Source organism: Serinus canaria, chromosome 2, assembly GCF_022539315.1.
Source record: "Serinus canaria isolate serCan28SL12 chromosome 2, serCan2020, whole genome shotgun sequence".
NCBI lineage: Eukaryota > Metazoa > Chordata > Aves > Passeriformes > Fringillidae > Serinus > Serinus canaria.
In genome coordinates this window covers 68,985,633-69,012,232 of record NC_066315.1, presented here as the reverse complement: position 1 = coordinate 69,012,232, position 26,600 = coordinate 68,985,633, and the positions used below count along the sequence as shown (strand labels likewise).

The 26,600-nt window shown below is 39.4% G+C and overlaps 1 protein-coding gene across 2 annotated transcripts in view; it reads left to right on the top strand.

Moving 5' to 3' along the window:
- The window catches only part of GMDS (GDP-mannose 4,6-dehydratase), a 408,287-nt gene that overhangs the window by 181,498 nt on the left and 200,189 nt on the right, over positions 1–26,600 (top strand). For both annotated transcript variants that reach the window (XM_030235341.2, XM_050970557.1), the window contains exon 7: positions 1,173–1,300. In XM_030235341.2, coding sequence (XP_030091201.1) covers positions 1,173–1,300 — 128 coding nt within the window. The remainder of the gene's footprint in view (positions 1–1,172; positions 1,301–26,600) is intronic.

Sequence of the window (26,600 nt, the reverse complement as noted above, 5' to 3'; positions counted from 1 at the left end):
TGTAGTACTCTTGGCATTACAGGAAAAACTAATAATCTGAAAAAGAGACTTCATGTTATTTAATAATGTTGCTGCAACCTACTGTTTGTTTGACAGGAAACAGAACATATTGAGATGTATCTAAAGAGCAGAGTTCCATAAAGAATAAAATTACATGTATGCATTGAAAGTATAAGCTACACTTTAAAACTTTTGAAATTAGCTACAAGTATTTTACAGCTACAGACATTTTCACTAAGTCTCCTGTTTTTCATTTGGAGGAGGTATCATCTGTCACCATTTAATCATATCTGGTTTTAGCTATTAAAAAGGCATGTAATTTTAATTTTTGTGGCTCATTAGTGTGCAAATGCCAATGGGCCTAAAATCCTGGTCTAAATTTAAATCCCTCTGCTTTTGAGGAGACTATGACCACCTTTTAGAAACACAGCCATCATACCCTGAAAATCAAGATCTGAAAATAAGTAACAAAAAATATTGTTTAAAGCAACTCCACTAGAAGAATACGTGGGTACACAAGTTTTCCAGAGTAATACAGTGGACAACATACTGAAATATGGTACAATAAAATACAGTCTTCTACTGAAAAAGTTGAAATCACAATTTCATGATCTAACTGAATCTGAAGGACAAAGAATCCCAAACAACTAGAAAAGAATAATGCATTTAGCCATTGCTGCTCCTTGGAGAATACACAGTATTTGCATAGTCTCCATTATTTTTTTTTATTATTATTAACAAACACATTTATTTAGATATACACATTCCTTGAAAAAATAAATTAAAAAGGAAAAAAGAAACTGAAACAGAAAACTTGAGGGTGGTCTAAGATGTCTGTCTTCTTTATGTAACCTTTTGCATTTTGTGTTTAAGAACTGACATTCCAAATGATTTTCTTTGGCTTAATGCCTGGAGTGAATACTGAGGCAGCAAATTAGGAATGCTTAAGAAGTCCCACAAAGAAAGATGTTTGCTGTGAAAGTGCAGCTAATGTGACACTTGCCCTGGAAGCTTCGTAGCTTGCTCAAATGATAAAAGATGGAGTGGGTCTGCGTGGTGCAAGGGGAGTGAGTGGGGACTGAAAGTGCCATGTGTTGAGCTGTGTGAGGTGTCTCCAGAGCTACCTGCCACTGTGACAATGCTGACACTACCCCTTGTTATTTCTCTTGCAGGGGCTAACTTTGTCACTCGGAAGATCAGCCGCTCGGTAGCAAAGATTCACCTTGGGCAGCTGGACTGTTTCAGCCTGGGCAATCTGGATGCTAAGAGAGACTGGGGCCATGCCAGGGACTATGTTGAGGTAAGTTGTGGGATTTTTTTCTGAATCATCTCTGTGGAGGGGATAATGCTTATTGCTGTAACTTCAGGCCATGGTCCACAGAGGGCTATCTCCAGATTTTTTTTTTTTTTTTTTTTTTTTGCCTATTGAGGTCTGTTTACTTTGTCTTGCTCTTGACTTCAGATTAGGGAATTTAGTAACACAGCAGTCTACCCCAGGCATGACCTGAACAGAAAAATAAATCTTTGGGTTTACATTCCTTGCCTGAATTCCTGGGGAAGGGGTCTGACTACAATGTGGATCTATTTTAGAGTGTTTCTTCAATTCTTCTGGCAAATTTTATGACTGATAAAATGACTTGATTTCAGCAAGATGCAGTATAACCTGAAGTGAAATATGCTGCTGGAGTTGACCTTTTTTTAATAAGGCAAAAATTAGGTCTATATCAATGATCAAAGCCCTCTTTTGTTATACATTATAAAGAAGCATCACAATGTAGTTGTGATCTCAGGTATTGGAACACATAAACCTGCATTTAGTGTTTGAAATGTTTGTGTAGTCAGGATTTGTTTCTAATTTTATTCTACCCATCTACTTAAGCAGACAAACAAACAATACCCCTGTATTGTATTACAAGGAGACATGAATGACCATGTAGGAAATATTGTCTTTTCCCCAGGAGATTTTTGTCCCCATTTTGGTGCTTAAAGATTTCCTGTGGTCATTGGACTATTTCTGTCTTTTAATAATTCCTTGCTGGGAAACCGGATTTGACTTCACCATTCATTGATGTAGTATAAAAAGATGACGACTGTTTGTTTTGGTTTTCTATATTACAAAGTAAGAAGTATCTCAGTGGGCAAAAGTCTTGATTTTTATCATAAATTGAGACTTTAAAGGTAGAGTAAAAGCTGAGCTCTCAAATCCTCATTATAATCAAAAAGAGCAAGAAAAAAAATCATAAGGCCTCTATAAACTGGTGTCCTGGATGACATTAAAAAAGGTAAACAGCCACACTGCCTTGGTATCAAAAGAGTTACATCAAGCAAGTGAAGAAGGTGGGTTTTGGCAGCCAGATGAAGTTGTCTTAGGTTCTGTGCTGCGTTTGCATGTGAGATGTTAAAAGCATCATGAGCGTAATGACTGTGCCTCCGTGGCTATGGTTTATGTTTGTGGCTGCAAGATTGGTTGAAGCAGTTAAACCAGTAAACCATCCCAGTCATCTTAATTTTAATGCATAAAAATTTCAATGCATAAAAAACGAGTGATCATAAAATCAGTCACCAAGTTTCCACTGTAAAGAAGCAAAAGGTAAGTCAAATAAAATGATCAGTTGCATGAACATAATGAATATGATTTGTTAACAGCCATTGGATATTTCATGAAGACTTCAGCTATGGCATTCCAACAGAAATTGCACTAGGTCATAAATCATGGGATGAATCCTGTAGTCTTCTTCTCTAAGGGAAATCCCAAGTAACTCTCTTGTGCCTTCTGGGTTAGACCCTTGTCCTGTGTTCACAGAATCACAGAATGGGTCAGGTTGGAAAGTACCACAGCAGATCTGGTCCAACCTTCCTGCTCAGGCAGGATCATCCTAGAGACCATTGAACAGAATTGTGTCCAGACAGTTCTTGCATATCTCCCGTGAGAGGAACTCCACAATCTCACTGGGCAATCTGTTGCAGTGCTCAGTCACCTGCACTGTAAAGAAGTTCTCCCTCATATTCAGGTGGAACTTCCTGTTTGTCAGTTGCTTCTCTTTGCCTCTTGTCCTGTTGCTTGGCACCACCAAGAGCCTGGATTTGTCCTTTTGACACTCCCATACTGATAGACATTGATGGCATTCATTCCCTCTCTTCTCGAGGCTGAGCAGGCCCAGTTCCCTCTGCCTGTTGAGGCCATCATTCAACTCTTAAAAATCAACAAGTAAATCCAGGAGGATGAATAGCTTTCAAGGCCTTTGGCCTCCAGAAGGAATGTAGTTGTCTGAGGTCTATGGCACAAACACATGTTTTTTGTGCAAGTAGCATTCCAGGCCTTTCAGCTACACATCTTGGGCCTGTCCCAAAATCTTCTGGAAAGAATTCCTCGCTAAAATATTGTGAGTATTTCTCCTCCCGGAGAGGTATCATCCCTTCAGATGATGGGAGAGTTATTATCAATTCTCTAATTCCCTGAGTATTGTGGAAATATGGTTACAGGCAGCCTTCTAATGGGTAAAGAATAGGGTAACTTTAAGCTGGAAATAAACTATTATTTGAGGCTTTAATGGACTGGAAAGTAGGGCTTAGAGATTTAACGTTGTTCAAATAAATGCATAATATGCTAGAAAGCATGATCATATTTACAAGCATTTTGGGAGCTTCCTTAAGCATATGGCTGAACACATAGGGATATATCTTATCCTCTCCATATGTAGCTTTAAATCCCATCGATATTAATACAAGTAACACATGTGCATATAGACTAGACCATGCACTGTGTTTTCTTTCTTCTTATTTCCTTATTAAGGATAATAATAAAACCATAAATACATTCCTTTTTGTTGTTTGATGAAGTACTATGGGTCAATTCCTGATCTCACGAAAGTTTATGAGCCAACTCCCATTGACTTCATGGAGAAACAGTATCCTGTATGTGTTGGACTGGAGAACATCTGATGGTCACAAAGCACAAGCAGAATTCATGACTCTTGAGCTTTGATTACATGAGTTCCTTTGACTGCCACTGTGGTTTTGGACAACCTCCTTTGTATACAGTAAAGCATGGAAGCGTGTGCCTGCACTGAAGCGCATGGCTGCCCACTGAGGGATGGGTTGAGGGTAGTTTAATAGCAGATGATTCAGAAATTGGGGGGTTAGGCATGGTTTAAACATATCAGTGGAGAGTCTGTGGAAAATGTGTTTGATCAGGATTTTGACCTGGCACCTGAGCTGCCACCTGCAGCAGCATTGTGCTGGTGAATGAAAGCTGGGAAGTCCAACTCACTGGAAATAAAGGATTCCATTCAGTGATTGAAGAGAACAGAACAGAAAAATGTAAGCATTGAAAATTTTTGGTGTGGGATTATAAATTTTAACCTAAAATCAGTAACTCGTAATGTATTGGAAGAAATTGTTGCTGCCTCCTGCTCTCCCTTTCTCCATTATTTATTTTGCTGCGATCCAGCACAAGTCTCATGAGATTGTATTAGAGATGATGATCAATGCCACTGAGTTGGAAGAGGAAAAAGCAATACATCACTGCTATTGACATATGAATCTTCTTGCACAACAGCAAGCCTTAAGAGTACTGAGTACAGGGGAAGAATCATCCTGCTGGCCACATTATTGCTGGCACAGGCCAGGATGCCATTGGCCTTTTTGGCTACCTAGATGCACAAGCCTCCTTAAACAGCCAAGGTTTTTCCTGCCTTTCCTTCAGTTTCCTCTTTATCACCTGCTGGTGCTCAGGTTGCCTTCTGCAATTGCACTGCCCATACCTCAGTGTTGTGCAAACAGCAGAAATACTGCACTGAAGAAAGGTGTGGAAAAGCCCCTCAATCTTGATCTTACAAAACTAAAAGAACTTGTCAAAGGTAACAGTTTTAATAGGCTTTAGGTGTTCATATAAATCAGAAATATTTTCTCTTGCCTTCAATAGAAATCCATCAAGTACCCCAAGCAGTAATTACAGAGGACTCATAATTGGGTCATAATTGGCTCCAATTCAATTAATTACACGTCTAGTTAAAAGTTTAGGTGTTTTCCTATATTCATGGTGAAGTCGGGGTGCATTTGATATTTAGAATGTATGGGAATCGGCTTCCATTAATTTATATTTAAATAATGTAAAAGAAAACAATCAAAGCAAAAGAAAACTGTTTATAAATAAGTAATATAGTAATTTATTGTACAGGCCAATCAAGTGTATTAAGAAACTGCTTAAAGAGAAAATTTCTATCTCATTTTCTTTTTAATTGGTTCTAGTGCTGATTCATGTGCTAATCTGGGATTAAAAGCACAAGAAAATACGCAGTCATTTTTATTGTCTTAGACCATTTTGCACATGTTGAAATTTAGATAATAAAATCTAATCTTTGTTTAAATCTCTAGTCAGCATCACCTAGTCTTTTATTCATTATTTTTCTTCATACCATTCTAATAGGCAGAAACTGACCCTTGGAAACAGCTGCTACCACTGCTATTGTGGGAAATCCCTTCTTGTATGTTTGTGCATATGTTTAAATATAAAAACCCTTGCCAGACAGAATTATTTAGAATTTTACTTTACTCTTGTGCATAAGAAAAGGAGCCAGCCAGTAAGATTTCTTCTTTTGTTTTTTTATTTTCTTGTAGCATTAAGGATATTTTGTCTTCTGAGATAAATTTTACCTTAGTCTGCTGAGACTTGAAGATTTTTCTGAGTAATTATTTCACCATCCCAACTGAATTCTTGTTTGTGAGAGTCTTTCTGAGCTGAATTTTTGTTTGTGAGAGTCTTGCTTTGTTAAGGACTGTTGGCTATAAAAGGCAGGTCAATTATATCTGTCTGTGTACTATCAATACCTCATATAGTTATGAGATTGGCTGATGAATTTAAAGCATGTTTTTAAATGCAGATTGCCCTTTTGGTATGGACTGAAGTGAAAAATGCTTTTCCTTTCTTACTGCTTAGTTTTTATGTTTAAAGTCAATATTTTCTAGTTAAAGTGACAAAATAATTTTAAACCCTCAGTGATGGGCTTGTGTCAGTATTAGTGTATAGCCATCCAGGTAAAGTGTATTTTGTGTATTTCCAAATACACAGAACATTTTCTTTCCATCAGCTTGTCTGAGGTGGCATAACTAATGGCTCCATTAGGCCAAACTGATCTTCAAATTAAATCAAATCTGCTCCATTTGAGGTGATTATGGACTGAACTGCTACCATCCAGGTGGAGTAATTGTGAGAGCATCAGAACTTCTAAGAGCCTTTAGGAGAAAAGTTTGATAGAACATTCTCCTTTGGAACAACTACTTAACATTCATAAAACTCCTGACAAGTGCTTGCTGAAGCAGTACCTTTTCTAGAAGCATGTGTTTCAAAGAAAATGAGACTATGAGCATTCAAAAATCTTCAGATTTTTGAACTAAGAAGAACTAAGTAGAACTAAGTTTCATGCTGAAATGTTTTTGAGAAAGCAACATCTTCCCACAGGAAGTATGTTCTTGCCAAGGGCAGAATATTTTTTGATTTCCTCATGTAAATATTTAGGACTTGTGGAGATAGGTGTCCAAGATGAAGGAAGAGACATTTGACCACAGTAATAAGTTCAATCATCCACCCAAATAATGACCCAGTTCTCAGGATATAATACAGCCAAAAGTGGTCACAGCACAGTCTCAGCTGGTTTCAAATCAAAGATGTGAAATTCACCCAGAGCTGACCCACAGGCACCCACTGGCACTGCAATAGAGGCACTTCTTTTTTGACACAAAAGAGTGTTGGAGGAGCAGATCCCTCTGACTGAGTCTATAGGGAAAAGACACAGATGATCTCAGTGGATTTCATCAGTTCATGGCATTGCTATTTTAGTAAATTATTTGTACGTGTTGCACCTCAACTGAAATATTCCAACCCTACAAAAGAGCTTGTCTTGATATGAAGTGTTCGATGGTGTCACCAAACAGGTGTCTCCCCACCATGTCTCTCTTGCAGAATCAAAATACAATTCTGTGACACACCTATGCAATTCCTCTCTCTTTATTGCTGTCCAGGTAGGCTCCATCAGTCTCCTTCAGTTCTGTAGGGTACCTGTGCCCCACCTTGACTTCTGGCTTCAAAAATTGCTGTTTCCTTTCTCTGCTTTTAGTTACAAACTCACAAGTGGGACTGAAGGCCAACATTTTCCCCCAGGCTATATCTGTGCAGTGCCAAAATGAACTGCCACAAATTATTGGCATATAGTGAAGTTCTCCTCAGTGTACATTTTTTCTCCATTCTCCCATACAAACAGAGAAAAAGAAGAAATTTAAATAATTATGTTTTCTTTTCATTAGAGCATGATTTGGTGCCAGCAAAAATGTAGGTATAATTCTCAAACATCTTCTTTCAGATTTTGAAAATATGGGCAAAGCTTCCCTTATGAAGAGAGAATGTGTTTTAGACTAACTGTGATAGGGAAAGATTTCTTTTTTAATGCTAAATAAAGACTTACATTTTGGTAAATAACACTGCACACTAAAAGACTGTATAATACATTTCTTTCAGTGCATGTAATTTAGATTAGACTTCTTGACTATTAGAAATAGTTGTAGTTCTCAGCAGAGCAACACACTATCATCTTAATTTTACTCATGTGGACGATGTCTACCATAAAGAAAAACAAACCCAAACCAAGTCCTTTGTGGTTTTTGAAATGCTGAAGTCTGCAAATAATATGATTCTAAATAACTACAGCGTAAATGAGAAAATCTGAACACCCTTTATTCAAGTGTGCATGCACACACATGTGAAGCCCGCATAAATGTGTGCATGTGAATGTATGTTTCTGTGTATGGATGATTTCTGTGGAAATTGCTTTCAATTTTATGTAGCTTGAGAGGTTCATTATGTGCTATTTTTTCTTTAAGTTGAAGATGATTGATAATAAGGGATCATACAAGAAAGTAAGTAGTTGGTTGCAATAGACACAATGGTCTCCGTAGTTAAAACATAAAAATGAGGCAAGAAAAGGTTCTTAATTACAATATGTAGGTGTTCTGTCTAATACACATCATATGGCATTGATTTCCAACAGTGGTGAACTGTAAGCCCAACTGTAAATGTTGTTGTTAGACCTTTCAGAAAACTATCCTGATCTATTTCAGAACTGTAGCATCATTTTTCCCTTTTTATTTTCTTGCAGACATATTTTCTGTGTGGGAAACACATATGTAAATAATTTTTTTTTCTTATTTACAGAGATTTTAATTTAACTTTCTTTTTCAGCACTTTCATGTTTGACCTATTAGTGTTTTTAGGCTTTACAAAGCCAGAAAAAAGTGCTTTCCTCAGCAAAACCATCTGGTTTAGTTTCCTGTGCCTCAACAATGATACATGTATTATCAAGGCCACCCCAGTGGTTTTCTAAGTGGTCTCGTTACAGTGGTGGTCTTACAATTCAATTGGAGTGATGGAAAGGTTAAACTAAGGCTTCTTTCAAGTATAAGGTTTCCAAACTGATAAATTATGTATTGTTGTCATATTTCTGACAGTGAACTATTTTGCCTTTGTGACTTGAATGAAGTATCTCTTCCATCAAATAACACAATTACAAGAAACCTCCTGACAAATTCTGCTTTTGCAGCCTGTTCTTCTTGAGAATACCAGATTAAGGCACTTTGCATAAATAACTGTAAATGTGTTCTGTGTTCCTGTGATTTTAGTTTTCTGCTCTGACTGTCAACGTGTGAAAACCCAGGTAAAATTATGACAGGGTCCATATTTAGGAGTTATCCTCTCACTTGTTCTAAGGCATGTGGAAAGGAGATGGGTGTCAGCAGAGAGACTGCATAATGCAGATAATGTGCCATCCCTGCAGTCCACCTCTGTGCATGCTGCAGGACAAGTTCTACTCATTAGCTGGTGACAGTATAGCACCAGGGTGAAAACAAGCCAGACTTTAAAAAAAAAAAAAGGTCTGTTCCACCTTCCAGTCAGCCTTGTGGTAATTTTAACCTGGGATAACTCCAGATGAGACTGTGGGAAATCGATGAATCTCATGAGGGAGATGGGATTGTCTGGACCTAGGAGTGAATGCACCAGACAGCCTGCTCAGGGCTGCAGCTGTGCCTGGAGGGAAACCACTGCCCCATCACGCGATGGAGCGTGTTCACCGTGGAGTGAATCTTCACAAAATTTAACAGCAAAGGTCTCACAAATCTCTCTTCAGTGCTTGTAAATCAGGATTTTACCTTTTTTTTTTTTTTAATTTTTTCCACTGTAGTCTGTCTAAAGCTTATGAATTGGGCAAGTTTAAGGCAAATGTGAAGGAAACGTTCTTGTAAACCTTCTCTGGGCTTCTGCATGCAAAATTTCAAATACTGACTCTACAAGAAAACCCCAAGTTCATGGAAAAGAATATTGAAGTTTAATACAAATGAAATGTATTTTTTAATTAGCTGAATCAGTTCAATTGACATTTTTCCTTCCTTTCTTTGCTCTTTTTCCCATCATCAGTGGGGAGAGCGGGGAAAGGAAGAAAAAAAGCCAACCAGGTGTGGCCACATTTGAACTCAGGATTTATTTTTTTTCAGTCAGTTGGTATTTGGCAACATTTTAAAGAATGGGAAGCAGTGTATTTTATTGGTAAATGTTAGGCAACATTAATAACAGGTACTGCTACCAGCCCCACCTGTAATAACCCAGGTAGTTTCTCTTTATTAACTAATCTATGATTTACAGATTTATTTGAAGCTTAGAATAGTGCACCACATTCTGAGAAAGCTCTATAGTATAGTTGGTTTGAATTTTAATAAGGGGGGAAAAAATCCCTCAAAACAGATCATTAAAATTTAATGACAACATTTTTAAAACCCTATAATTGTTCAATTTACACTGGAAGTCAAAAATAGTTAATGGTGTTATGTCTGTGTGGTAACATCCTCACTATGGAATAATTGTTTTCATTTGAAATCAAGCCAATAAAATATCATAGGCAATGCAGTCCCAGAAACAAAGCTTTTAGTCCTCCAACTTCAGGTCATTTCACCAAAAGAAGAAATGTTTCAGATAAATTAAAATGTCAGGGCTCACTTTTATAGTACTCTAGCTGTTGTTAATATTCTGTGCATTATTAAGAAGATTGGTTATCAGCAGAGTGACTGTTCTTTCCTGGTCTGGATATGGGAAAAGAAATACCTTTTTTGTTTTGGTTTGGTTTTTTGAATAGAAAACATTCTCCAAACCCAGAGGGTGCACTTAAAATGCCACTTTTAGTTATAGCAGAAATATTTGAATTTTAGCTGTAGGTGTTTTTGGATGGAGCCTTGACCTAACAACCAACACTAATGATCCAAAGATAGAGCAGCTGAACTTTCCAGTTGGCCTTCTTTGGCCAATTTTAAGCTTTCCCTGGAGATGGCTGACTTGGTTACCAGGTTAAGGATGTGAAGAAAGCTTATTGCTGTCTTGTGGTCGATTTCTTTCTCTCTTCCTCTCAAAATCCACATGATTTCTGCAGTGAGAGCATTGTGTGTTTCCTCAGGAGTGACGAGCATTGCACTTGCAATATAGGTGAGCGATGTTGGTGTTTTCTTGTCCCCTCTTCCCAGTCAGCTTTGCAGTGTGACTGGGATGGATTTGCCTGCAGCCATCAACGAGGACAATAAAGTAGAAGTAGGGCCCTGGTGTGGTGATTCCTTCAAACCTTCCCAGAACTTCCTGCTCTAAAGGAGAGTCAAGGCTGATGAGAGCAAGGGAGCCAAGCAGTTATCCTTCCTCACACACCCCACAGAGCCACAGCTCAGGCTCCTGAAGCCTTGGTAGCCATTCCATTGCTTCTAGTGGAATAAGGATTTCAGTGATGCTTCTGAAGTGAGCAGGCCCACATATGCTTCCAAATTTTCTGTTTAGCAGTGAGATTTAAAGGATCTCTGGTACTGGACCTGAGGAAGAAAATTAGGGGATCCGTAACTATTCATATGAAATGTTGCCTCTCTGCAAGGAGGACTTACTGGGATTTTTTTGTAGAATTGAATGCACCCCAAGCACATTTGCTTACTCTTTAGCTTTGCTCCTAATAACAAGCTCTGTACATTTCAGAAGCTGATATTTTTTAGCGCAAGCTGTGCGTTTTTATTTCTTGATCTGCAAATGGGTTGGAGTTTTGGGTTTTTTCTTTTAATGTCAAGTGATTTTCCTTCTTCCAAGAGCACTTTACAGGTTTCTTTAAAGAGCAGTAAATTGCATTAGTAGAGCATGAACTCCTATTTTGCCTTAACCTCTATCAAGTGAGATGTTACTCTACACAGTAATAGTTTATCAGGACAACCCTAATGGTCTAATACAAGGCACACATGTTGCTTTTGACATAATGAAAAAGTTGGTACAAATCATATGATCTTGTAGCACTGTTCTTTATTTTACAAGAAAAAGTAATGCTTTGTGTTGCTAATGCAGCATATTTCCTTTTCAATACAAGCACATTTCCCCCTTCCTATTAATTTATTGTGCTGCATTTATTTTCAGACCAACCTTACTTTTCCATGTCTGGTGGGAATTTCTCTCTTCATATGAGGAGTTTTAAATTCAACAAGCATAAGGTTTTTAATATATCATGTTCATTTTAAAGGGGAAATAATTGACAAGGGAAAAATATTTTGTATAGCTTTTCATTTTACTGCCAGTGTTATTACTGATATACAAGGTAGACACATACTAAAAACACTGCAGGTTTAAACCTGTTCATCTGCCAAAATGCAAGCAGATCTTGAAATATTGGAAAGGTATCAGGAGGCATGAGATAGAATGGTCTTCCCCACTGCTCCGATTGGTGCATGTTCCATGTTTATGTTTATTTGATGTTTTGTTTTGGCCCGTAACACCTTGTGACCCACATGCCCTATCCACGGTATGCACTGCTGCAAGGTGTCTTTCTGAGCTGATGGTACTGGTAGCAGAAGTGATGCTGGCTTGCAAGCAGGAGCCTGCCATAGAGCAGGGCTCTGCTGTGTTCTGTTTTCTGGGAATGCTAAGGTGCAGCACCAAGGAGCTCCCCTTCCCAGGATCTTTTCCAGGATAACTAGCCCCTCATCTCAGGAGAACCTTTTTTTTTTTTTTTTTTAAAGTATTTTAAGAGCAAGTAGTAGCAATTTAGAACTGGTGTTGGTTGGTGGTTTGTGCAAGTTCTTATGGCATGAGCACACTTAATGTAACACTTTAACATTATGTATGGCATTTTAATGGCATCTTAAAAGTATATGTGTGCTATTTTAGAAAATAGTATTATTTATCCAGGTAGCCATAAAGGGTAAGGACATGTGTGAAGCGCTCAGCTGTAGGGCTATGTGTTCCCTCATTGCCCCCCTGGAAAACCTGAGAGGAGACATTGCTGAAAACCAACTGCAGGAACTGGTTTGGAGTGAAATCTTCTAATAATAATATGATTATTGGCTTTGCTGGAACTTCGTTCACTGTATCTCACATCTGTGCACAGGGAGGCCAGCAGAAGAAAAAGAAACTCTGTGCCTGCCCAGAGTTACACAGTGCACCTGTGACAGGACAGCCACAATTTGGCTCTAGAAGTGACCTCAGGAGACATTAAAATGCCATTTAACACATTACCAATAAAACCAGGAAGCATAATAAAGAGTTTTCACCTGGCCTGCCCAGTGCCAGTTTTCAGTCTCAAGTCTGACAGAATAATGGAATTGGTGCACAACTGCCCGCTCCTTGTAATTAAGTAAATTAGACTTTCCTTAAAGAAGGCTTTTTTGTTGCTGGTGTTCATAAGGTCACATCTAAAGAAAGGCAGTGTAAAAGCAACAGGCACACGTGTAAAAATATAACTTGCAGAAGAAGTTTCAGTAAAAAGTCCACCTAAACTGAAAGTAAATTTGTCATCATTCTTACCGCAATAATTTTGGAGTGATTACATAAAATACTGTTAAATAGCAGAATCATGCACATTTTACCTTTTCTTTTAGAATACACTTAAGAGAAACAAGACTCAATTCACTTGGCTTAATTTTTTCATGTGAGGTCTGGGAACAAATTGTCATGGAATTGCATGCTGATGATAGTCATTTAGTTGTGCTGATTAGTAGCAGTCTGATCATTTAAATGCAATGTGTCATAAATATTTCAAGTCAGGGGAAAAGAAATCCAAATTCTGAAATCACTATCTTAAAAATGTCTTGGATAATTGTTTATATCCTGGAGCTGCTTGCAAAACAGTTGACTCCTAACTAAGCTGATAGTTTTATTAGAAGTATCTTAAAGTGATCCCTTTTTGCTTAGATATGGACTTTTGCAGGGATACTGGTTCATATAAAGTCTTTTTAAGTGAAACAATCCAACTTGTCACTGCAAACTCTGTCTGTGTTGGTTTTAGAAAGTACTGCTGGAGCTTACAGTGTTACTACACTTTCTTAGAAGGAAAAATCAAACACACTTTTATATGTCATGAAGGTAGATAGAAGCTGGAAAATAAAACTGCCTTTAAACTAGGACAAACTGGTGGTGCTCAGGGTGAAAACTAAGATCTGGTGTCCCACCCAGAACCAACTCCCTAGCAGCTAAAAGGAGCACTGTCTGGCAGAATAAAGGAAATTTATATTCAGGAGTACCGCAGCTGATGGAACACTGCATCCTCGTGTTGGGGGGAATGTGAGATCAATACAAGATGGGGAATAAGACCCTTCTTTTTAGGGAAGTGCTGTGCTCTCATCACCTGCTCTCAGGCCAAAGTGAGCCACCAGCTGCCACTGTGTTTGATTGTGCCCTTGAAAGGAGACTGCAATTCTTTGGCCTGAGTGGGTCAAGAAAACATGCATAGAAAGTAACAAGCACTAGCATCAGATATTGACGATTTGTTTTCTTACTGAGTGAATAGAGATGAGGGGAGTATGTTCTTAGTAGACAACTTTGACTTGAGAATTGTTTCTAACAATAATTAGACTCCTACTCTTGAAACTAAAAGGGGCAGGGTACCATTTACTGCGTTGTGAATATTCTGCATTTCTGCAGAATTAGTAATTTTGTGTTGGACACACATCTCCAATGTGTGTCCAACAGGGAAGAAGACAGCAAATGCGGGTTCCACATTCCGTGTAACCTCCCAGCACAAATAGGCCTGTCAGCCTAGGCTGCTAAAATAGTCATTTTATGATGATAAAACCAGTGATTAGTGATGCAGATTAGGTTGAGAACACCCCTGCAGTTGTTTGTAATTAGCAGAAGACCCAAGTGATCTTAAAGGTTGAACCTACTGCTTACTTGCATGGTGGCAAAGCACACAGCTGGACTGTGGCCTTAACTTACACAGGCATCAGATCAAGTTCAGTTCTGCTGAACTTTCTTCCAGATTTCACCCTGAAACTTAAAAATTAACACATAGATGCCTTTTTATTAATATCTTCAGTCTCTTGGTTGTAATCTTTTTAAAGATGATTCATAAGTTTTCATACCCAATTTGTGTACTTTCCTGCTTTGTGACAGCACAGATGCCTTCAAACAAGGCTGCATGCACATGTGTGTGCATGTGTTGCTGCTCCTTCTGTCTTGTGTTACAGGGAATAACAGCAGTGCAAAGATTTGTCCTCCAAGGCTGTGTGTGGGGACTCTTGAGGTACCCTCTGAGGTCTTACTGAAATTTTAAGACTGGTGCCCAGTCTTTCCCAAAACATCATTTTCTGCTAGATGTTTGTTAGGCACCAAAGCCTGATAGGTGTCTGCAAATATAAAGTACCAGGTTTTTTTACACTAAATTTTTTTTTTTGCTTTTCAGTTGCAGGAACTTCATTTTTTTCTTCTCCTTTGATAGAGCTGTAAATCCCCATAAATAAAAGAGAAAAAAAAAATACCACAATAAAGAGTGAATTCTTGTTGGTGAGAAGAAAATACAAGAGGGGGGATGCATAAGAGTGTTTGAATTTTTAACAAACATACTTAAAGGAAAACAATAAAATTACTTGTTTCCTTTAGAATTTTCAAGATAGAGTTCCTTTACAATGTACACACAGCAGGAATTAATTGGAAGTAGCTACAATAATATTCAGAAAAATCTTGCCAAGTTGTCTGTTCAACGGAATTTGAATTAAAACAGAACAAGAAAAGGACCTAAGAGAGCTGGCTTACCCACAGAAGCAAGAAAGATTTATACCTTGAGCAGATTGGATTTGTTATTCAGTGGCTCCCATTACTGTGATGTTTGTTGCTTTATTTAGATGAACAGTTTGGCTCTGGCTGCCTTTGTTCCTCCTGTCCAGAAGACTTGGCACGTTTCACGTTGTGCACAGTGCAGTTTGAGAGGGAGACCTGCAAAAGGACATCCACCCAAGGCGAGCTGGCAGACAATAGCAGAACATCCTTTTCTTTGGAAGCAGCTCATCAGGAAAGCATTGGTCCTGCCTCTCTGTATTTAGCTGAATGCAGATGAGAGGCGTGATTAACACTAATGAGTGACCAGGGATTTATTGTTTACTTAGAGATAAGGCATGAGCTTCCTTCGTTGGCACATTCTGCCAAGTCATTTGATTCTAGTTCACTAAGTCTTTTATTATTTGTTGTTGCTAATTTTTGATAGTGGTAGTTGTTGCTTTAAGTGATTTCTTTCACCACAATCTTTTCATCAGCGGTGCTTATTTTATTTAATTTTTATTGTAAATTGTCTGAGCTGTTTGTCATTTGGTCCACAGTGCTCTGGAGGTCCTTTACGTGCATCACATGTTCTGCATCCAACAGTGCTTTTTCTGTTCAGTTCTTGCCCTCCTCCCCAAAGCTGAAATAAATCAAAGTAGGTTGAGACTCAGTCGCAATAAATCAAGACCTGTCCAAAACTGGAGCCTGCCCAGTCAAAATGTCATAGCTTGGCTTTCACTGAGGATTAATTAAAGGCCTGATATAAAGCCCAGATGTGCTTCAGGAGAGTAACAAACTGCCTGGTGGTGGCTATGCTAAAAACCAAGTCTCCCCATGAATCTGCCCACCCAAGAACATGGAGGAGGATAAGGCTGAGGAAAAGGGAAGAAGGGAGGGGAGGGGAGGAAAGGAGTAAGCTGAATCAAGCATGATTTTATAGCATCTATGTTGGCAGAAAACAAGACAAGCTCTATGCAGAGCACTTCTGAAAAAAAATACAAAGCCTGCGTGTGTAGATCTCTAACAGCCGTAGAGAATATAATTGTTAAAATGTTCAGCATTAATCGGGAGTGGGATAAAACTAACACAGTGAGTGAACTTTTGCACTTTTTATGGTCATATATATATATATATATATATATATATATATATATATATATGTGGCCTGCCCAGTGACTGAGCTTGCTCTGTGCCTGTTTTGCATTAAATTCCTGAAACTCATCTTTACTAAAATAGTTTAGCTGAAGATTCCTGTGGCTCTGATAGTGACAGATATGGAAATATGCATGTTTCTAAATTCAGTAAATTTAAATATAAATATATAAAATACACTTAACTTACATACTGCTTGCATTATGGCCTTTGTAAAACTCCAACTTTGCTCACAGAGGTTACAGTGATTTAATTGCAGAGTGTACATGGAGTGACCCCTTTTAAAAAAGACAGGTACTTAAGGAGTGTTGCAGATCAGTTGTGGGACACAATATATGGTTATTCTCACTCTCTTTTGCAGGCATAGAAATACAAGTTCCTGGGGGAAAAAAGGAATTAAAAGAATAGTATCTCATTGTTTGTATTGAATTAAATTATTTCCTGAGTAAGATTGGTCCAACATTTAATGTCATAATTGGTTTCATTTTCTTTGAGTTTGCTGCATGTGAGTAAGGAGTACATAGACATGCTATGATGAGATGCAGTGTTAAATTTTCATAGACCTGGGTGAGTGGTTCTGGGATGGCAGGCGAGGTCTGTGAGCAGCGCTGCCCTCTGCTCTTCGGTCTGATGTAGTGAGTCACAGTTTATGCAGCAGTCAGTTTTGATGCCCTGGATATTCCTAAGTGTGGGACGTTTCTATGCACATGTATGTGATAGATTTGTGTATCCATTTACTTATATATCTTCTCGGAGGCACGACATCTTTTCTAGTCTCGCCTCTGCTCAGACTGAATGAGTGTCACCTTGCAAAACAGGGAGAAAAGCAGGAGATAAGGACCTGGACAAGAGGCGTGGATTAATGTCTTATTTCTGCAGAATGTGAGTCAAGAGTATATCAGCTCCTTGTTAAGGCCCCAAGAAGGTCTGATGAAAGCCAGGGCTTGAGGGAAGTTTGGTGTCAGGCTTCCCAGTCCTGCCGCCTCTGTGGCTCGTCCTTTCTGCACAAGGTGGATACGTGTTCGTGCCACCTTGACAAAGCAGAACCATGGCAAGCCTTGGCTGTGACACATATGTCAGATAGCTAGCAAGTAGCAGGCTTTGCTCTTCAGCATTCTCTCCTCCTGTGCAGTGCAGAAAAACCTACTGAACCTGATTCTTTCCTCTGCTGAGTCATTGTGCCTCAGAGAAACTTGCAACGCTGGGTGGGTACACACTCCTGCATAGGTCACCAAAGGACAGATTATGCTGCATTGCCTCGTGCATGGTCCTGCCTCTAAAGGAGCCCTCAGAATTATTAGAGGCACCTTCAGTCTCCCTGCTCATTTCCCAAGACGTTGCCGCAGCCCCTTCGTGTTTTCTGCAGTCTTGATTTTCACATGCTGTCCATTTGGTTCACCAGGCTTCACCTACACTGTCCTGCTGCTCCCAGTAGTTCTTCCCTTGTAATTCTGGTCTCTTCCACACTCCCAGGTGATGTGCTCACCATACCTGTTTTACATGGCAGACCCTTCATGGATCTCACTCTCAATTATTGCCACTGGTTGCATGTGCTAAAAGAGTAAATATGGCATGAGTCTTTATTGGTGGTTCTCTGAGGAGAAGGTCCCTGTCAAGCTGCAGTGATTGTTAGTGTCAGGGAGCAGCAGGAATGGAGCTGCTCCATGAGGGTGACAGGCTGTGTGGTCACGGTGACCCCAGCACCAGCAGTGCCCTCGTCAGTCTGAGCTGGATGGGCTGAGACAAGTGAGGGTAACCAGGTCTCATCAGCAGCCCCAGGCAAGGCAAGGTGATGAATCAAGTTTGGAGCTCATCCTGCTTCCAGTCAGGAGCAACAGAAGGGGCTGGAGACCATCCAGGAGAGACAGTAACTGAGCCAGTATATCAGAGAACAGGACAGAGCCAAGGCATTCCTGCAGCACAGCCCGGGCGAGATTTGGGTGTCTGGGTGTGGATTGAAACGGAGCCCCTGGACCCAGGGGTAGCATGAGCCCTGGCAATATGCTGTCCAAGCAAGAAGGGAGAAGGGGAAACTTCTTGTAGAGGACTTGTGCAGTGAAGGAAATGAAGGAACCACTGCCACAGTACATTTGGTTTAGCTAAGCAATAATAAAACCTAACTGGAGGTAGAACGGGAAAGGTCTGGAGTTTCATTTTAATTAAAGTAGGGGGTTGGCCCAATTAACACCAAATTACAGTGTTTCTGTGCCCCAGCCTATTGGGCAGTGGAGAGAAGTCCCGTGCCTGAGTTCCCTCTGGAGACAGGGAGTCAGTGTGCCTTGTGGGGCTGCTTGCCTCTGGGAACAATGGTTGGCTTTCAGGCTGCCAGGCTGGCCCCGGTGCTCCAGTTCCCTTCTGCTCTCAGGGGCTGCTGTAAAGTCATGTTTGGGAATGCATTACTGCATGTGGGAAAGCCTGGACCAGAAAACACTGGCGAAGAGAAACTTAGGGCTTGCACAGGGAGTTAGGTTTTGTGACACCCATCCTGCAGAGCTTTGCAAGAGAGAAACAAGTACAAGAAGCTCTACTATGGTCTCTCCTAATGGCTGTATCATTTTTAGTCTGTAATTTCCTATAAAATTTCACTGTAGGTTTAAATTTAGCAAAGCCCATCAAAGTCTGGGAACTTCTTAAGATTCTTGTTTGTAACAAATTTTAACAAAGTTCAACCTTTGAGCCAGGATTAGAAAACACTGAGAAATCTCTGCTAAATTTAAAAATCTGCTTTAGTTTTAAATGTCTTTGCAAGCTGTTTCATCTGAACACGAACTATGCCTTTGCTCTGTGTGACTGTAAAGGAAAGGAGGGGAAAAAAGATTTTAAAGGCTAAATGGTTAAAGTTTAACAATTAGCTACTGTACATGCTCAGGAGCTTCCCCAGTTTTCCCCTCAACCCATGTTTTCTTTATCTCCTGGGTGGTCCCTACCATCCCTGTCCTGTCTTCTGAGATCCCATCCCCCCTTTTCCTCATCTTTGCCCTCCCTGTAAAGTAGGCCCTCTCATCACAGTCACTGTCTTTCCTGCTGGGAAGGCTGAGACCCCTTTGGGAGGCAGCCAGGGATGTTCTTTAGTTCATACTTGCAGAACTAAAGAGAGATGAGCAGTACAGAAGGAAAGACGACAGCTCTCTAGTGTGAGAAGTAATGCTGAACCTTGAATCTCCCAATGCTGAGCCCAGATGAACGGCACAAGGAGTGCCTCCTGGCTGTCCTGGGCTGGGGGGCTTGTCCTTAGCACTTTTGGAAATAAATGTTTTCTTCCTTCCTTTGAGAACTGGCAATCCAGTTTATGGAAGTCAATCCCATTCAAAGCAGTAGAATTATGCTAATTTATGATGGCTGCACAGCTCTCTAGGATGAGGTAGATGCAGAACCATTGACCTATAGGTGGACAGTTCACAAATCCTGCTTGAATTAGCCTGGATGGTGTGTCTCTGTGAGGCAGACAGACAGACAAGGAAGCTGTGTGTACTGTGCAGCTACTTTGTCTTCCTGGTGGGACTCTGAAAGCAACTGGAGCTTTACATGAAGCTGTGTCTGCTTGATGTTATAGCAGTACAGTACTTTTTCCCATCTCCCTGCAGCCTTTAGGCAGTGGATTCTGTGTAAAGATGTTATAGCTGGCCTTGTCCTGGGCATACCCAGGCCAGACTTCTTGGGACGTGCATTATTGACTTGTGTTACAGCCACTGAGGAAGAATTTTGCAGGGCTGAAAGCAAAAACAAACTCTTCTCATTCTCTCATCAGAGTCTCGGTGACATTAAGCCCAGCTATTCCTGTTGACTTGAAAAGCCATGGAAAGGCTTTGCCTGAGGGTTTTGGGTTTTTTTGCCAGGAAGGGTAGCAATAAAGTGATTTTTGGAAGGTGTAAGTAGACCTACAGTATGGAAATTGCTTGGTGTAGCTTACATTCATCTGGAAACCACTGTGTGTGTGTGTGTGTGTGTGTGTGTGTGTGTGTGAGAGAGAGAGAGCTCTGTCAGGTCAGTAAGAGTGTTTAAAGGCTATCTTTTATCTTTGCTTCAGACTTTATTGTGTACAACTCATAAAATTATGAACATCCTAAATATATGCATGATGGGACCTTAGCTTGGTAATGTGCATATAAAAACTTTACTGGAAGTGAAAATATTTCATGATGCTGTTTCTCCATTTCCTTGCCATTGAACACAATAGCATTGGTGTCAAATGCTTATAACTGTAGTAATTAAGGAATTAATGGTTTACAGGACTTCAGTGTAATGTGATCAGTCAATCACTTGGCCTATGGTGTCTCTGAACTTCTCACTGTGTAAGATATTATACTGTATTTGCTTAATGCAATTATGGAATAATCCTTGGTCCAGTTTCCTGGAACAATACAAACAGCCTTTTCTTCTCTCCATGTGTTCCTGGTTTACAGCCTAACTTGGAAAGGAGCTGTGTTTGGGAACTTTTGTTTCACTTCACACTGGGGTCCAATTCCTGTGTATTTCTAATTTGATTTTTGTTTTGAAAATGTGCTCCATTGTCAGCCCAGTGTGCATTTTGTTGAAATCTCAACCTATAGTTTTATCTAACTGGATGAAGACTGAAAGAAATACTAATTTCATTTTAAAAGTGTTAATAGTGTTGTATTTATTTTCCCCATTTTACTTTTAAGCTCTTTGTGGAGGTAATAGATTTCATGTTATCTTCAGTCTCCAGTTTCTTACGTTTTTGTTAGAGTTTGGGCAAAGCCAAAATCCTGCATCTGACTGGGCCTGTCTTCAAAGCAGATCAGGGTGGAGCAACTTTTTGTATTCAGTGCATATGTTAAAATTAAGAAGATAGGGTTAAACTTCTATCCAACACATCGGGATACAACTCTGGGTCTAACCCCTCATTATTCTCTCTTCCTTTGCAACCTCTTAAACTCTGTAAGAGAGGGTGAAGGGGATTGTCTGAATTATTATGGATTATGTTTTCTGAACATCAATTTGAACTGAAATATATTTTAAAGGTTTTTTTTTTATATTTGAAAAGTACTGTTTCTATTAAAGTTCAAGGACTCTTCTAATATTTTTATGGTCTGGATATATTTTGAAAAAACAAAGTAATTGGAAAATGTTGGAGGTGCTGTAACCACCATCTGCCCCTGCCTTAAAAAATGTGCATCGTTCCATACACACATTTTAAATGATCCATCATATATCATCACTTACTACAGTACTTCATTCATGTAGGTGTTAGTTTTTGTGTGCAAAAGGTCAAATCTTTTCAAACTCAATTCTGAATGCCCCTGTTTTATAACAACTAGCTTTTCTTTGAAGTTGGAATATATATTTTAATATAACAATTCATCATTAGCTGGAGGGAAGAAAGAAAAAAAAAATCACGTTTCTGCTTCCAATGAAATTGACTGAGGTTTTTTGGTTGATTGTTCTTATTTCTAACATCAGAATTCCAAAGTAAGTATGATATGTGTTAAAAGATGTAGAAATGAGGTTACTCCACAAACCTAGAACATTTCTTTCCTTAAAAAGAAGAGCATTTTAAATGTCAAAGTTGGGAAGGATGGAAAAAAGTAGTTAATTGTCCTATATGCCATGTTTTAAAAAATTAGTATAGGCTTGAAGTTAGCTCTTGGTAATGCTTGAGCTAATTCTTTATAAATCCATTAAAAATCTGTGCTGGACCTGGAACATTTTTCAGGTCCAAAGAGTATCAGTGTCAAATTAGAAAAACAATATCTCTACGTTTTTTCCCTTGGCTTCTGGGAGCTGAGTGGGTGGTGAGGAGTCCCTTCCTTGTAATAATGTTTTGACTAGGAGAAATTTAGCAACAGTTTAGAGAAGGTAATTCAGATGGAGAAAGAGAAGCATGTCAATGCATTTCATTTGATTGTAATGCATTTTATAAAAAAAAAAATAATTTCAAAACAGAGAAGTGATGAAAATTATCATGGGTAAAATAATGGAACATGAAGGGATTAGAAAAATATACAAGTAGATCTGTTAACTTTGGTCAAATTTAGTAACTTGGCTTTTTAAATTTGTTTCAGAATTTTTTACATGATGTTGCCTGTTCATATCATTATTATTAGGAGTCCCTTGGTACTTCCATTACCAGGGAATGTTTTCTTGCATTTTTAACCGAAAACAGAAAATAGGAAAAAAAAAAAAAAAATACCCCACTCACTTTTTGACAAGTGATGTTGGAGCCCTGGTGTAAAGTTTTACACAGAATTTAGCCTGAGTTCATGTTCTGTTTGCAACATGTAATTTTCAACATATAAGTTATTAGCATATGTAGTGGTGTGCTCAATATACTATCAAGGTCCTTGGCTGTGCCCAGAATTTGCCCTGGGGTGTCATAAGGAAGGGGTGACAGCATCTTTGTGTTTGCAGAGGTGCTTTCAGGCTGGCTGCAGTCTGCACCACTCCCGAGTTGCTTTAGGCCCCTGGACTCATTTCCAGTAGCCAGGTGATACAGATAGCAGGGATGGACTACTCCTCCCTCCTTCCCTCCCTCCAGGCACTGTGTGTCTTCCAGTGGAGGATAGTGATGCTGCTCAGAGGTCTCTGTGATGCCAGGAAAGTCTCCTTTCTGTGTTTTAGGTTTGTTAAGCAGTTTTTGTCTGGTTTGCAGGGCTGTGGAAGTTGACCCTCTATATGCTTGCTGTGTAATGATTGGGGTTTTTTTATTTATTTTGTTTTTTTTTAAAAAAAAGATAGAAAGTCGTTAAAATGAAACACTAATTTACCATTGGCACAGAAGATCTGGCAGTTAGCTCAGTCAACAAGCCACCAGATTGGGATTCCTTGCTGCATAAAACTTACTGGCTCAATTCTTCTCTGTTGGAAAGCAATGCAGTCCTCTCCAAAAACCAGAAAGGTGAGCCAGACCAAACATTTCTCCACTGTTCTTTGGGCCATGGCACACACTGATGGGCCATGGAGGTTCCAGTTCTGGAAAAATTGTATTTGGCACAAGTTATTATGAATTCCCTTTCTCTTAACTGGATTTTAGTCTGGGAAAGAAAATTTGAAATTCACATCATGAGAACATGGAGAGTCTGCAGGAGTAGGTTACTGCAAGCTCCTGGTGCAAATTGATACAGTCCTGCACCTGAGCTTTCAGTCCCACAGTCCTCACAACACATGATCCACATGGAAAGCCTGTTGGGAAGAAACATGCAGTGTGTCTATTTGGGCTCTTTGCACTGTGATGCTTTTAAACTGACTAGGGGCTCACTTAGGATGAAGAAAGCCACAAAATCTGGAGCATCACACAGAGCTATCCTGGGGAAAGGCTTTCTTCTCAGCTGCATCCTTCTCATGTCAGAACAGGGATCTGTGATCTTCAGAACACAAAGAAAAATGCCTGGTATCCTCTTCCTAGACACATTCAATTGAGAGCTAGGTATAAAGAAGTTCCAATCAGGGCATCCTCAAATATACAAAAGCCTGTCTGGAATGTTCTGTTCTTCTAGGAAATGGGCATGAAAGCTTCAAAAATGAATTGGAGGCAGGGGGAGGTGTAAATTTTAGAAGCACTTATTATTATTAAGAAGTGCCTATTGAAGAAGCACCTCAGGCAGGTAACAGTGACCATAGGAGCCAATCAATGAAAGAAATATAAGTGTCCACAGAGACCCTTAGAAATAATCTTCTTTTTCCTTCCTGCCCACAGATAAAACTCAAGCAAGAACTCAATGTGTAAATGATACATTTCCACTGAGAAACAAAATAAAATGAAGACATTTTAAGTTTTGCCTATTCTTAACTGCAGTGTGTTTTGCATGCATAGTATGGCCCAATTTATTTGATTAAATTACGATTGCAGCCTGCTGCAATATCTACAGAGAATCCATTCCATACTTAAGGCATTTTAATATCTGATGTGATGCCAGCTTGCAGGGAGTTTGCTGAGCTGCTGATACAGCTCATGATGCCTGCAGCTCGCTCACTCCCTGTGCCCCAAACAAATTTTCAACTAGTATACCAGAAAGAGGTCACTAAACAGACACATAAATTATGTTTCTATTTCCAGATATACTGTATTCCAGATATACTCTGTTGAGACTGGCTTTGTAGAAACAGACTGTCCTGTGGCTGGAACTTGGGTTGGGAGGATGATGAATAATACCAAGGTGAAGATTACTGTGGAGTGATGGAAAATTTGATTTCTCCCATCATCAAGTTCATAATAATATGACTCACAGTTGGAAGGGGCATGGGTGAGGAGGAGGAGAAAAGTGGCACCTCTTGGCAAGAAGAGAGGAGAAACTGGCAAACCATTGCCCCACCCTAAAAAGCTCTCACACTTGGGCAAAAAATGGCAAAATATACTGGTTTCCCTGGAAATTTACCTCAACAAATGTAACTGAGAACATCTGATTCCTGAGCGTATTTTTCAGGAGAGTTTCTCTACTTTAAAGATGCTGTGGCCACCAAAGGGAGTGCTGCAGATCAGGTGTAAGAAATGTCTGAGCAAGATATAATTCAGTCTTAATTCTTGGTTTTCATGTCTGTAAAAAGGGACACAATCTGGGTGCTTTACACAGGTGGTTACAGAGCTGAGCTTACACCCAATGGTAGTTAGGATGTGAAGTGTCACATCAGGAGGCATTATTATAGCTAATTACAGGTACTGTTATTCTGGAGGCATGTGTACAGATTTGCAGGATTTCAAAAACAGTACTAGCACTTGTAATAGAAAGAAAAGTTAGATGTAATGTGGGTTACAATTCAAAGGAAAACTGTGAAAGCCAAGTGGTTTTTACAGCAGATTTAATTATATCAGTGAAGTAGCTCCAGCTTTTCAGGAATATGGAGTTTTGCTATTTCATTCAATAAGAATTGTGGGGCAAAAAAACCAAAACATAACCAAACAAAGAACATACCACCTGCCCCCAAAACTAAACCAAAACAAAAAACCACAAATAAACGAAATCCTCCCAAAGAAATTTAGTATTCTAGTTCTGAAATCAGCCACTCTGGATTAATCTTGTAGCACTTCTTTCAGTGAAAAAGATCCCAGATTAGAGAGTGTAAGTAAAATATTAGTCTAGTTAACTGTGATATTAATATTTACAAAGTTAATCAATAATCTCTCCAAAATAGGATAGTCCATGACTTCTTTTTATTTCAGTGAAGAGAATAGTGGCAAGAAGGATGAAAGGGCACATTTATTTTTCCCTAGGTATCTGCTGATTGGTTAATTAAGCATTTTCATCAGCTGAAATGGGCTCGGAATTTGGGCTGCATATTGTTTTACACTGGATTTCCCATAGCAGTGACTTTGCCCTGCAGTGGCTTTTGGTTACAGAAATAAAACATGCCCCATCTATCCATCCATAAGCCTGGCTTTTTATCAGGTGGAGTAGTTGTACATCCTCTGACATCTGTACCTTTGGCAGGGAGATAAAGCTGAGCTGAACTGGTCCTGCTAGCCCAAAGTTCCTGCTTTGTTAAAAGGTTCATAGCGGGTCAGGTAGTTTTCAGTATATTTTTAAAAGACTGGTTCAGCTAATTTAATTTCTGTTCATTAATGCCTCCCCCCATGCCCCCCTTCAGAATAAATGGCCCTTCACAGGAATCTAATTTAGCTTCAATATACCTTATTCACACTGCCTTTTATTGCAAGCCACAGTTCAGCCAGCTGTAAGATTGCCCAGCTGCCTCAGGTTTCCCAATTTAGCCCTGGAAACGATTTCAACATGGCTAAAACTTTTCACTGGCCAATTTGGAAACAGGAGTCAACTTGTGAAAAATGCCCCCAGAATGGCCACTGAAAGCAAAATAAAAAACAACAAAACCAAAGAACAAAACCTGTACAAACACACACCAAAGAAAAAGAAAAAAAGGTGGGTTGTGAGGAGATCTGTCTGAGGATTTTTTTTTTCCCTAGGGTTGAAAGGATGTGTATGGACTACATTGCAGAAGTTGAAAATCAGTTCTTAGCCTTGCACTTCTGCTACCCTCTGAGGGACTTCTCTTCTTGGCCCGGGCTTAATTGCAGCACTGATATAAACAAGGGGCTTAGTGTGAAACTCTGTACAGGCAGCTGGAGGTGAACTGGCAGGGAAGACCAGGATTGAGTTTAGTATTGAGGCGAAATCGCTTGGTTTTATCTGGGAGCAATAGTAGGAAGGAAAAAAAAATGTTTGCAGCTGTGTGGTGAGAATGCATGTCTAATCAAAGAAGTCCAAGGCATCAAATGTTCATGTTTACATGGCTCAGGGTAAAAAATAGTAACACTTCCAGGTCTTAAACACCATTGAACTTGAAGCTATGAACAGAGGTCCTGCCATTAGATCTGAGTTGTATTTTACAGAGTCCATGTGTGTGCAGCTCAACAAAGGGTTGATTAAGCATGGATTTATTGTTGCACTTTTAT